This window comes from Dreissena polymorpha, chromosome 2 (assembly GCF_020536995.1).
Source record: "Dreissena polymorpha isolate Duluth1 chromosome 2, UMN_Dpol_1.0, whole genome shotgun sequence".
Lineage (NCBI taxonomy): Eukaryota > Metazoa > Mollusca > Bivalvia > Myida > Dreissenidae > Dreissena > Dreissena polymorpha.
Window position 1 is genome coordinate 13,675,351 of NC_068356.1, and position 13,968 is coordinate 13,689,318.

Below are 13,968 nucleotides of genomic sequence, written 5' to 3' on the forward strand. Positions count from 1 at the left end.
CAAAACAATAAAAGCAGCAAAAAGCAGTAAAAGTAAAGCCAGTGACCAGATAAAAAAGCTCTCTTTGACCTGTATGTTTATATTAGGTACAACTAATATGTTGATATTGATATTATAAGGCACGAGTAATCAACCATGTGATAAAATGATTCACCTGCATAATAAATGGCTGTCAGCAGACAGTTGCTGACACCTGTACAGCTCTGATTATGCTATGGTTATCAAACACAAAAAGCAAAGCATTACATAAAGCAGCAAGTCATTTTCAAGGCTGGTTAGTTTGACTTTAAAGTTTTATAAATTTCTGAAAAATTTCCTTAGTCAACAATTATCTGTTGTTTCCCACTTTGCACTTACAAAATCAAAGCAAAACATGGTTCCATTAGGCCATTAATTTAAATTTAATTAACAATATGTATCCAAGATGGTAACATGCAAAAAAGAAGAATTATTCTCAGCCAATGAAAATGCAGTAAGCAGCAGACAAAGCGCTACTATTAATAGCCATCCGTTCATGCGGCACAAGACGTTCCGCCTACCTCACTTTCTGACTTAGGTATTTTAATATCTACATTTTGATCACAAGCTAGATCCGTCCTGAAATCAATAAATACATGTATAGCCTCTGCACAATTTCCTTCAAGTGAACACAATAAGGTTTCATAGAACTCCATCTGACATGGGCCTACCTACAGACTTATATGTGAATACATAGGAATATTCCACAATCTCATCTTTATACTGGGGTTTTCAGTCATCTTTCTTTAGCTGCTGTTCCGTTAAATTTGTGCAAAACGTACTGTTCTTGTATTGTTAAGCGGTATTAAAATAAACAGTATGTGCAAAATAATTATTACCTTTGTTTGACACTTAATTCATCTTTAAAATATCATGTGTCTTATGCATGTTATTTCATTTTGCAATATGCTCAACATTCTTTCTGAAGCAGTAAAACATAATTTTTAACAAGAACTGTTTCTCTACGATTTTAGATACATACCGACACGGTTTGCACCAGTTCTTTTGTTGTTCCATACCATACCGCGCACGACACTTTTTGGCATTACTTGTACACTCTCCTGAAATTACACAGAATATAATAACTATACAGCAAGAGATGCATCATGAGGAAATGGGTCTTATGCCATATCAGGGCCAGTAGCTCCAGACAAGCCCTGGCAATGGAGCAGTCTGGTCTGGTGCTAAAATGGTCGCTATTAAGTCACTCAGTGACCTGGTCTCAATACACTGGAGGCATATGGCATGAGACCCATTTCTGCACCACACTGCTCAAAATATTCACAACATCATGAAGTCATGCAGAATAACAGCATGATCCCACAAAAATGGACAAACATTTTTGATTGTTTTCATAATATTAGATTAAGAAATCATAAGAGAAGCACACAAGTATAAGAAATTTACTATTTATCGTAATATCAGTAAATTAAAAAAAAAAAATTTCCATGAAAATAATAAATGGGCATTACAAATTAATTCTATCCAGTACTGACACAAAACCCTGGGTATCTACATTTCATCAGCACATTTCATAATTATGACAACCAGTTGCACAAGTAGGATTAATAATAACTATGTGTAGTTCTCCTGATGAACATCGCAATCAGAATAATTTCAAAACAATTAATTTCACAAGATTATAATGATGTTGTGAAGAGATATTTGTAGCATTTGACTTTTGCAAAAGTTGGCATGTATGCAATCAGTCTCGTAATCAAGACCACACATCATGTGACAATGCTAGATGCAATAGCTACATTTAATGTCAGATCGACATAAAACACGCATTAGTGACACGAATGTTATCTTGTAAAAAATTAATGAACATTTTCTATTTTATGATAATTGCAGATTTAAGGATTACAGTGTTTTCGAATTCTGGTAAAAGCTTTAAACACTGATGATTTTTTTAATCAATAGAACAAACATAATGTTTATTTCTTGAATCAAGTTATCAAAAAATCTAGCAATACATGTATTTTGAAGAATCCTTAAATTCATGGGTCTTCAAACTTGCAACAAAACCTTACACAATGTCAGAGCTTGTTATTGTATCAAACTTCACACAATGTTCTCCCTTACCAAAGGCTGGGTTTGATGTATCTTCCTGCCGAAAGGATTTTGCATCACCGATTTGTGACATTTCCTTTTTTCGTTTCTTTTTCTTAGTGTGCGTCGCATAATTATCTCGTGCACTCCACCCAGGATACAATTGCAAATGTAATTCCTTTTCTTTCCTCGCCTGTTCATAATATTTAGCTTGCTCTGACCTTTCTAAAGAATGCCACTGAAAATTTTAGCAAATTAACCCCTATATAGAACTAGCTTTTCACATGGTTAATTGGTTTTATCTTATTTTTGTCACTGTTTTGCAGAAAATGTGTATAAAAAAAGACAATTACGTTAACAAACAGAAGCCAGCAATATGAACACTGGGTGACTTAATTTTGAATAACTGGGGGAAAAAATGGAAAGCTGTTAGGTAATCAATGGCATTTTAGTACCGATAGAAGCTGTGAATGTCATGGTTACACCTGTACCAGGTGACGCAAGTCGCAGTTTGAAAAGGATGTGTTGCATTGCATAGGGCTCCTGGTTGAAGTGCACAGAGAGATTGTGGCTTGAACCAAAACAAACCTTTGAACATTCCAAACTTGGGATTAGTTTTGTACTCTGAACCTTTGTGAATAACAATCTCGTTGGTTTACAAGTGCTCACAATGTATTCTACATTTTCATAATAACTATTAAGCCCTTTCTTTCAAGTGATTGATTTCACTTAAGTTAGAAATCTAACTCTTTACCTGGAGTTTCAACCTTAAGCGCTTCATCTGCTTTCCGCTTTTTCTTTTTCACGTGCGTCCCATAATTATCACGTGCACTCCAACCAGGGTGTAATTGTACATGCAATTCTTTTTCTTTGCGGGCCTGTTCATAATATCTAGCCTGTTCCGCCTTATCAAGGGAATGCCACTGTAAAACAGTCAGCCATTCACAATCAACATTAATGTTAGAGCGCAAATATTGAATCTTTATAGGCCATTGGCACTATTAACATTTGAGCTTAACCAGAACATGTAACTATTTTATAGACTAAGATGGTCACTTTTAAATGTTTATTTCACTGCTGTTTGCAGCCAGCTCTTTTGCAAAAAACTTGCACTTTGCCATGCTAAAAGTTTTCTTGTTTTAGCATGGCAAAGTGCATTTTAATTTTAATACCAGACATTAACTTTCATATTAAACCTGCTAATGTCACCTTTTGTATGCAGAAAGGCAGCACTAAATAGTTCATATTTCTTACAAAATCTTTTTCTTTTTTCAACCAAAGATATGTTAAGGAAAGTCATTTTCTAATGAAAATTGTGCCCCTATTTGTAGAGTTGAACAAATGCTTAGTATATAATGGAAATGGTTGCAGTGTCATGCAACTGACTTCAAAAATTATAAACAAAGTTTATTCTGACTTTTGTATGTAATATTATTATGTAGTAACAGACACAATCATAAAATTGTTTAGTTTGAGAAGAGTTAAAACATGGTAACACCTTAACTTTTTCTACTTCTATATTCAAAAGGCACTTGTCAAGTAACAGTGATTAATTATCAAATGTAAAATATGATTCAAAAATCAAATGTCTATATGAAAAATTTTTAATATATGTAACTTTGTATATATTTTTTAATATATGTAACTGTATAATTTTTTTATTGAAATCCTTTTGTCGATTGTATAATGCCATGAGAAATGTAACAGGTGTGTGTGTGTGAACTCTTCATTGAAGTTTATTGTTTTCTGATGGGTTTATTATTGTAATAAAATGCAATTATTTCAGCCATGCCACCTCTATACTTGTATCACCATTTGCTGCTTAACACAAAGGTTGTGTATTTATTTTATTATACCGGAACAGGTTGGAGTGCACAAGACTTATGGACGAGGCACAAATACCAGAAAATATCGGATTTTCTCAACGATTCATACCTTGTTGGGAATTGAAGACTTCAAGTGTAGTCGGGCGTTTGTTGATCAACAACAAAAAACAACATGAACAATTGTGTGAAATTTGTCAAAACAACAAACAAGTCAAGAGTTTCATAACAAATGGGTACATGGTAAGGTTTCAAAACTAAACAATTTGTTTCCTTTGACCATTGTAACACAGCATAAACTTGTTACTGTGAAAACTGTCCAGTAAGTCCAGCCATAATATTCACAAAATCTTTTGAAACAAAATCTTTTGAGAGTAAAATGCCAATAGGATTTACCCCTGCATGCATTGGAACTAAGGGCCCCTATATTTACCAAATGCAGGATTGTCCATAAATCGATCATCGGGCCGTGGGCTTTTCTGGCCCGGTATTACATCCTTCTTTCTTTTTTTCTTTTTTGCATGGACAGCATAATTGTCTCGTGCACTCCAACCAGGGTATAGTTGTAGGTGTAATTCTTTTTCTTTCCGCGCCATTTCGTAATACTTAGCCTGTTCCGATCGATCTAAAGCATGCCACTGAAAACACAGGAATCACTGTTACCATGGTTCTACAGACAGGTACCAGTTGTCCATTCCTGTTTGACCATACACTGATATACTGGTAGACAATTATCCCATAATATTATTACTCTGCGACAGTTTGCATTGAGCCCAGATTTCCCAGAACCCGGCTCATATAAAAGCCCTGGCCAATGAAAAGCTCAAATTGCATAACCATACTAATACTGCTGCCATTATTCCAAGTGAAAGAACAAAGTCTTTTACAGTACATACAGAAGAAGTTGTAAAGCTCTTCAAGATAAAATTATATGACCTACCACTGCAAATCTTTCTTTCAGATGTACACAATGTACGAAGCTGTGAGAGCAACAAAGATGTCAGGGAAAAATCAAAGAAATCAATGTTCAAGCAAACTATGACTAGTTGGTCCAAAAACGAGCCAGCGCTGGAAAATACTATAAGACGCCATCAAAAGACAGGACCTCTTTTTATCTGTAGGCATAATAGAGTATTAATTGTTTCTCAGAGTCTCTCAATATCAAGACATGAAAGGTCACTAGTAATGATTGGGTAATTACAGGCTTGTTTCAACTCCACAAGGTGCCTTTGTGGTTATCTTTGGTGCATATTTTGCTTAACTGTCTTTCATCATCCCACCATATGCAGATCATACATTGCCCATGTGTTTGTGCAGTTGTGTTATTGTGTTGTTTGGTTTGTTTTCTACTCACCTTCATCGGATTAGTCAATAATATGATCAGTTTACAATGAAATAATGTCTATTATCAGCTTTACATTGCAAACAGTTCTCTAAAATGCCACTGACTACTCAAACATAAGCATTAACTTTAATTTTTAGAGATATCCAATTCTTACAGTAAACTGTAAAATCAATAAACTCCTATGATTTTTGCATGTTACAAAAATATCATACAAGTACATTTCCCAAATGATGATTGTGAAAAATATGAATGCAGACGAGTATAATTATCAATGATTTATCTTAATAGCCCATAAACACTCAAAATCAATGCATATTTCGTACAATATTTAAAAAAATTAAGTTAACACATAAAAAATCTATGTTCCTAATAGCAATGGCCAAAATTTCAACGCTAGATGTGGTCAGAAACATAAATTTAACAACAAACAAAATGCTCTTTTTTGTTGGACAATAAATTCAACACAGGTTCATGTACCATGTTAGTGTTTGTGTTCTATATGAATTGATATCGTTGCAGGAAATTAAAATGGAATACATTATGCCATAAATATATAAAAACAAGCATTATGTATCTCGTTAAGTCTATGTTACTGCACCACATCTACATTGAAATTTTGGCTATTGCAACATCGAAGGAACATTGATTTGTTTATAGGCTACCTTCATTTTATAATATATTTTGGCAAATTTTCCTTGATTTTGAGTATTTATGTTACTTTAATAGTTAGTTACATAATTTTCATTCATAACTCAATACAATATTATTTCAAGAAATCAGAGTAAGTGAGCAGTGATTCTTATATACATACCCGTCTTCCCAGAATTTGATTTATTGCTGCAGACTCTTTCAGGGTGCATTCTGCGACCACCTTCGCCCGCTGTTCCTTCATGAATAACATGAAAGCATTCAGGGGCTTCTTGATATGGGGCTTCTTCTTTTCAGGCTGCGGACTCTGGTTCCCGCTTCCGTCATAACCGTGTCTGAAACAGGAACCAACCAAATCAGCGCTTCTTCCAAGGAAATATATGATCCTTGTTCTGGGAACATGGGGCTTAATGCATGTGCCTTAACTGTTGTCCAACATTCAGGGCTTGTTCTGCCATTTGCCAATTTAGAAAATGGCTACAAACAAGAAAATTTTGCTACAATTTTTCTTTATAATCACCAATCAAATATTAAAAATAATAAGAATTCAGACATATCAAGATAAATTTGGATACAAAAAATATTGACCAAGCGCGGGCACTGGTCATAAGCCTGTGCAGTCCGCACAGGCTAATTAGATTTTGTGGCAGTTAAATATACACTCTATGTAGGAGAAGTCGGGCAAGTTTAAGTTGAACAATACACAACAATATGACTTGGATACCAGAATGTGATATAATCAAATTTGAACGCAATAATGAAGTACAAGAAATCTGAACATAATTATGAAGCTTAACTCTCTCAGTCCTTGTATTTCTACAAATAAAAGTCAATTATTATAAACATAATCATCTCATCTTTACTATGAAACCAAATGTAAAACAACTTTTATTTTATACCAACAGAGTTATTGCTGCAGCATCAAATAGCAAAGGTTTTGCCAATAAATAACGCACATTTAGATACAGAAATAATGTTTGTTTTAAAGAAACGGAAGATGCATTGTTCTTAACAAATGATCTGGAAGCCACATGTAGTATATAAGCTAACCATTTACTGAAAATTGCTTTTACTGGCTGATATGAAAATAGATCTTCAAAGCAATCACAGTTTTCATAATTATGAACCTATCAGTTTTTGCAACAAGTGCTTGCATGGTGATGTATGATGATGACAGTTCAAATGCTTGTCTTAAGTTACTTCAATTATGACAAGTGGGGTTCCTTTATATTTGAATTATTACACTATAAAGCGCAAAAGAACCTTAAATGACCCCAAAGAGGATGTGTAAGACTTGAATTACAGAATTCTGAGAACTCATAATTTCCATTTTCTCTCAGATAACTTGTAATAATAGATTGCTTTCATTTCTATTTTCCCTGTATGATTAATTATCATCATCACAGGGTTCAATATTTGGTCTCAAATCCTGGACAAATACAAAGTATTTCATCTGGGACAAATATAATTTCAGCTTATTAGCCCAATGTCAACAGTTGTAATGGACGGCAGCCGGTATGATCAATAAATGTTTTGAGGGTCAGTTTGTTTAAAAGCAGTTGCAGCCAAAGATAATTAATAATAATGATAATGGTAATGAATAAGAAATGATAAAAGACCAACATTAACTAATGTTCCAGCAAAAAAAAACTATTTTCAAATCATTGTTTTATATATGACCATAATATAAAAAACTTTCATGAAAATAAAAAATGCTGTAAAAGCCTTCAAATCACCATGGTTACCTGTGATTGTCTGAGTCCTTGTTTGGTCCCGCCATTGGGTGTGGCATGCCAGGGGGCACACCAGGGGGAAAGAGGCCAGGGGGGTAGCGGGCTGTGAAAGACGGCGGATAGGGCCCACCTAAGGCACCTGAGATGGGGTAACCTGGGGGCCGCTGCCTGCAAGGAGAATACAGAGACAAAGGTCAGTGTCCATCTTTGCACGAGGTGCCAGCTTCTGTCTATTGACAGTCTAAATAAACGTTTGTAAGTAAGTTACTATTTGTTAACAATTTGAATTCATGTTTTTGAAACACAAAATGTTCATTTAAATGCCTTTCAACATGCTTACAAGTAGAAACCCACTTACAAGAGCTTATTGTACCACGTTACAGTCTCCTGCTGTAGATCTAAACTAATCTAGATCCCCATTAAACAATACAATAAAATGGATTGCATGGCAAAGGTTTGTGTAAACACATGTATCATTAACATTGGCATGATTTTTTTTTGCATTATTATTACTTACAAGGTGTTTTAACTGCAATAATATCTGGATAACTTCATTAAATAATTATACAAATATGAAACTTAATAGTTGTGCCATAGAATCAGACAATAAATTTGATGGGGTTGTATTTTTACAAACACAGACGCTTCCATGTTGTTGTAATTTTGACCTCACTTGAGAAAAGAACATACAAATATTATGTTAAGTTTTCATACCATTGTATACACCAACTTGTGAGTTGGGAGACATATAATAGTATTTTCCTTATTATTGAATTATTATGCATAAAAACTTTTGTAACAGTATCTGACTTCATGTAAACATCGTTCCGCTTATATCAAGTATAGGGCACATGGTTCTATTGTCAGATTTGCATTTTTTAGATTAATGACAAGTCACATTTATTTCATCTTTTTAGAAAATGATTCATTTTAAATGCCATAATTTTGTTGAATACCATACTTCATCCAATGGTTAACAAAGCTTCATTTACACTAACTGATTAATCACATTATGGCTAAAATTAGCATTTCTCATGGGCGGACACGTTATAATATCATGTTAAATGGTTTGAACAAATACTCAACATAATGACAGTACGTGTTTTATGATTTGCATGGGTGAGTATTTGTTGTACATTTTTTACACAGGGTGTGATCTTGCTAAATCATTTTTTTTCATTTTTATGTTCAATATTACAAACTAAATTAAATGTATGACCCTTGGTATTAACAGAACACCTGAAGTGAAAAAAATAAAGCTTACATTTTCTTATTTATCTTTTATTTTTTAAATGTTTTTCATACACTTGGCAAAGATTTATTTTAAAAAAGCAAAAAAAAAAGCATCACATATATTTATTTGTAACAATATCAGCAACAGCCATGAACAAAAAATTAAAATGTCTGTAATTAAGTAACACACTCAGTTGTGATTTATAAAACATGACAACAATATGGCAGAAATAAGCACATAAATGTTCATAAACGTGAAAATAAATACCACAGAAATGGCTGACACTTTTATGACCGTCTCTTTACAACACATAAATAAACAAGCGTGCATAAAAAGAGAAGTGTTCTGTAGTTTTTCATAATCGGTAATCACCGAGATTATGATGAAGAAAACATTACTAAACAATGGGCCATGGGCCATGAGCCACGAATACTTCTCTTTGAATTCCATGCATGCTAACAAAATCTTTTGATAAATCTTATGATTAAAACTTAAACAAGATTATGCATGTCAGTCGCTCGGGAGAATTTACATATGAGCCACATTCTGAGAAAACTGGGCTTAATGCATGTGCATAAAGTGTCGTCCAAGATTAGACTGTGCAGTCTGCACAGGCCAATCAGGGACAACACTTTCCGCTTTTATGGTATCTTTTTAGTTTCAAGGAAGTCCCTCCTTACAAAAAATCAAGTTAAGGCGAAAAGTGTCGTCCCTGATTAGCCTGTGCAGACTGCACAAGCTAATCTGGGACGATACTTAAGCACATGCATTAAGCCCAGTTTTCTCAGAACAAGGCTCATATATGCATGTGCCTCGCCTTTGGAAAATGGGACTTAAAGCATGTGCAACAAAAGTCATCTCAAATGGCCTGAACACACTGTCTAATTAAATAGGATTTTTGCTAAGAAGAGACTTTCTTTTAACCAAAAATTAAATTACCATAAAAGCTAAGTGTCCTCCCTTATAAGCCTGTGCAGACTGCACAGGCTAATCTTGAACGATATTTTATGCACTTGAAATACTCCTGTTGTTCACAGAGCAAGGCTCCAATAGTAATCTACTCACCATTGTATGTCATGGTATAATGAAGGCTCCAATATTAATCTACTCACCATTGTATGTCATGGTATAATGAAGGCTCCAATAGTAATCTACTCACCATTGTATGTCATGGTATAATGAAGGCTCCAATAGTAATCTACTCAACATTGTATGTCATGGTATAATGAAGGCTCCAATAGTAATCTACTCACCATTGTATGTCATGGTATAATGAAGGCGGAAACTGACCAGGGGCGGTGGGGTATGGAAACGGGTGCCTCAGAGGCAAACCTGAAATCATGTGAGCAAATGGGCATTATTCTCATAGGATACACATCGTATTTTGATGAGAAAACTTCGGTACATTTTGAACATTCATTCAAAAAACAAAGCAAATTTGTTAACATCTTCCATAACAAAAAGAAACCTGTATATATTTTATTTTTTTCATCTCACCCTTTTCTAGCATTATTTCAACTGATGACAGAGGAAATTATCAATATAATGGTTATTTTCTAGCACTTAAATTCTGCACATTTCTTGAGGCTATCAAAGAGACAAAGGTATCACAAGTACAAATAATCAAAACTAGAGCTTTGTGACTGAGGTGACGAATACCCCCACCGCCGCATTGACACAGAATATTTTGCATGTTGTCTTCACAAAAAACAGCGGACACCATGCTCAATGTTTAAAATGCACTAAGTGACCCCGTGACCTAGTTTTTGACCTGCCATGACCCATTTAAGAACTTGGTCTAGCCATCATAAAGTTACAACTTCTGACAAAGTTTGGTGAAGCTCGGATAAAAACTACTTGAAACAGAGAGCGGACACCATGCTCAACGTTTTAAACGCACTAAGTGACCCCGTGACCTTGTTTTTGATCCGGCATGACCCATATTCGAACTTGACCTAGCCATTATCTAGATACAACTTCTGACCAAGTTTGGTGAAGCTTAGATGAAAACTCCTTGAATTAGAGAGCGGACACCATGCTCAATGTTTAAAACGCACTAAGTGACCCCGTGACCTAGTTTTTGATGCGGCATGACCCATATTCGAACTTGACCTAGCCATCATCTAGATACAACTTCTGACCAAGTTTGGTGAAGCTCGGATGAAAACTACTCAAATTAGAGAGCGGACACCATGCTCAATGTTTAAAACGCACTAAGTGACCCCGTGACCTAGTTTTTGATCCGGCATGACCCATATTCGAATTTGACCTAGCCATCATCTAGATACAACTTCTGACCAAGTTTGGTGAAGCTCAGATGAAAACTACTCGAATTAGAGATCGGACACCATGCTCAATGTTTAAAACGCACTAAGTGACCCGTGACCTAGTTTTTGATCCAGCATGACCCATATTCGAACTTGACCTAGCCATCATCTCGATACAACTTCTGATCAAGTTTGGTGAAGCTCGGATGAAAATGACTTGAATTAGAGAGCAGACACCATGCTCAATGTTTAAAAACGCACTAAGTGACCCCATGACCTAGTTTTTGATCCGGCATGACCCATATTGGAACTTTACCTAGACATTATCTAGATACAACATCTGACCAAGTTTGGTGAAGATAGGATGAAAACAACTCGAATTAGAGAGCGGACACTGAATACGGACCAACCAACAGACCGACCGACAGACAGACAAGCTCACTCCTATATACCCCCCTAAACTTCGTTTTGTGGGGGTATAATAACCAGCAGGTGTCTTGTTAATTTATATAAATAAATAAATACTACATGGTACAAAAGAAAATGATAAGTCATACAGAATCACAATTGTATCAACCATTATTTCTACAGATCTGAATAAATGTTTGTTTCCATATTTAAATGTTTTATCTCCTGTGCAGCCCTTATTCACACATTCTCTACATGGAAATAAACATGGCACTGCTGAATATGTATTCATTCAGCAAATAGCAATATTTATATAATATTTCATATCAGTCAATTCATTAAAATTTATTCTGAAATGTTTTCCTTTCCAAAGCCAATCTTATATTGATTCTATGAAAGATCTGACCAACAGTAAATAGTTACTTGATAAAAATATGAATTAAACCGTCGTAAACTGAAATTCAAGTAACAGCTTTTTTACACTGTTAGTTTGGACATTTCTTATTTGACCTTTCAATTAGAAGGAATTTTTAAGTTATTATACCTATTATTATACGATGTTTATATATTTTGAAAGAAACTCTTGTTAGTTTGACTTTCGGAAACACTAAAATGATGTATTATTACAGATTATCCAAACACATTTGCTATTTGAAGGGTTTACTCTAACATTGGCCAATTTAATCAACTGCTATGAATGAAAAACTTTGACTTAAGTAAATTTCATTTGTTTAAACATATTAAAAATAATAGAACACCAATGATCAGAATTTTCACATAATTAATATTTGGCAAAAGCAGTTATTGAGTAACTGGGAACACTTGAAATGTAACGAACATGCATGTGTAAAATCAGCTTTTGGGTGAAAATATATCTACCTTTTTTTGGACAATTAAATATCTAGCCAAAGAACCTAACAGCCAAGAATGGGGCAGGGTTCAGGTGCCACATACCTGTTTTGGGGTCTATGGTGACGGGTGGTATGCCCATGTGTGCTGGGGGAGGTGATGAGAATGGCACTTCGTTGTTGTACATCATGACACTGAGCGGGGACTGCAACATGGGCATCTTGCCTCCCTGAAGCACACAAACACCATAATGTGAAAGACACATGCAATAGTTGCATACTATGATAGGGACACTGTCCGTCATACTGGCAACCCATATTACTTAATTTTACAGTGGTAATCTGTGACCTAAATTTCTATTTCTACAATAAATTATTGTACAGGTCTGTCTATATAAAACAGAATACATTAACAAGCCTACGCTGAGATTCTAAATAAAATAGTGCATGCAGCATGGATTGTGCTTGATTCAATCATCGATTGCTACAGGAGAGTGTAATATACACATGTTCACAAAACATGCATATTATATGCAGGGGTGTGATTTAAGAAACGCCTCAGGGGAGAAAATCACCCGAACCAGGGCGCCACTTAAAACTCTTCAATTGTGTATACTTCAAGTAAAGTAAATAACTTATTGTAAAATTAGTTTGACATTGAAAGGTAGGTAATAAGCAGAAAAGAAGAAAGAGCACACCTCTGTACATGTTGTATTTGGACAAAGAAAGGAATATAATTGTCATTTGCAAAAATACATATTACATTGTACTTCTAGTAGTAGTTTGAAGAAACCATTCTAGCAACAATAATTATTCACTATCAAGAAAAATGATTACTACAAATCAGCATGGCAATCCAAGTAAAAAACAGCTTATGCAAATAATCCACGCATATAGGCATATTAATCTGAAACATGCATTGTCATGACATCAATAGCCCAGGTGTGAACCTTGATAAGCCCTGCCTCAGGTGTGATACAAGTACATCTGGCAATCTCCATGTCAGATGTCAGCGGCTATGATTTCTTGTAAATGCAGTACTACAGTAACATGGGTGGCCATAGCAAGTGGGTTACAAAGTTTGTGTCACATTATCAACAATTGGAGGACATGCTCCTCTTCAAATGAATTAAATAAACATGGACACTTGATAATATGATATGATCTGATACAACAAGCATTTTATCACACAATAATGTGGGCGTCAATCCATATGAAGATACTGCAGCAGTTGAACTATTTTATAATTGAGCAATAACATTTCATGTTGAATTGAAAGACAACTTCTATCCCTAGCTTATGAAGAAGACATCCTGGGCATGTGAAAACTATCTAAAAGACTATTATCTTTTCTGTCAGGCAAAAAACAGAAAACATATACATACACATACACAATGTTCTATTATTGAAAAAGTTAAAAGTTAGGTTTAACAAAGACCATTGCTCAAACAATTCCTAATACTGTATATATTAGTTTATAATTAAGAATTTGAGTTATTCCTTCTAGGATTTTAATTTAAGTCCATCTTGACATGCTCAGTGATGAAGTCACTTCAGCCTCAATAAGGTGATCATGTAATCTTGCAAGAATT

The 13,968-nt window shown here is 34.7% G+C and overlaps 1 protein-coding gene across 9 annotated transcripts in view; it reads right to left on the reverse strand.

Annotated features, from left to right (window-relative positions):
* Positions 1-13,968, reverse strand: part of LOC127865925 (protein pangolin, isoforms A/H/I/S-like) — an 81,366-nt gene that overhangs the window by 6,480 nt on the left and 60,918 nt on the right. For 4 of the 9 annotated variants that reach the window (XM_052406066.1, XM_052406063.1, XM_052406068.1 and 1 more), the window contains 6 exons: positions 12,483-12,606; positions 10,107-10,185; positions 7,632-7,787; positions 6,050-6,221; positions 4,327-4,531; positions 1,001-1,079 (listed from right to left, as the gene is read on the reverse strand). In XM_052406066.1, the coding sequence (XP_052262026.1) occupies positions 1,001-1,079; positions 4,327-4,531; positions 6,050-6,221; positions 7,632-7,787; positions 10,107-10,185; positions 12,483-12,606 (815 nt within the window). Of the gene's footprint in view, positions 1-539; positions 598-1,000; positions 1,080-2,103; positions 2,309-2,824; positions 2,994-4,326; positions 4,532-6,049; positions 6,222-7,631; positions 7,788-10,106; positions 10,186-12,482; positions 12,607-13,968 lie in introns of all 9 variants that reach the window. The other 5 variants (XM_052406070.1, XM_052406071.1, XM_052406069.1 and 2 more) reach the window with 5 other exon arrangements.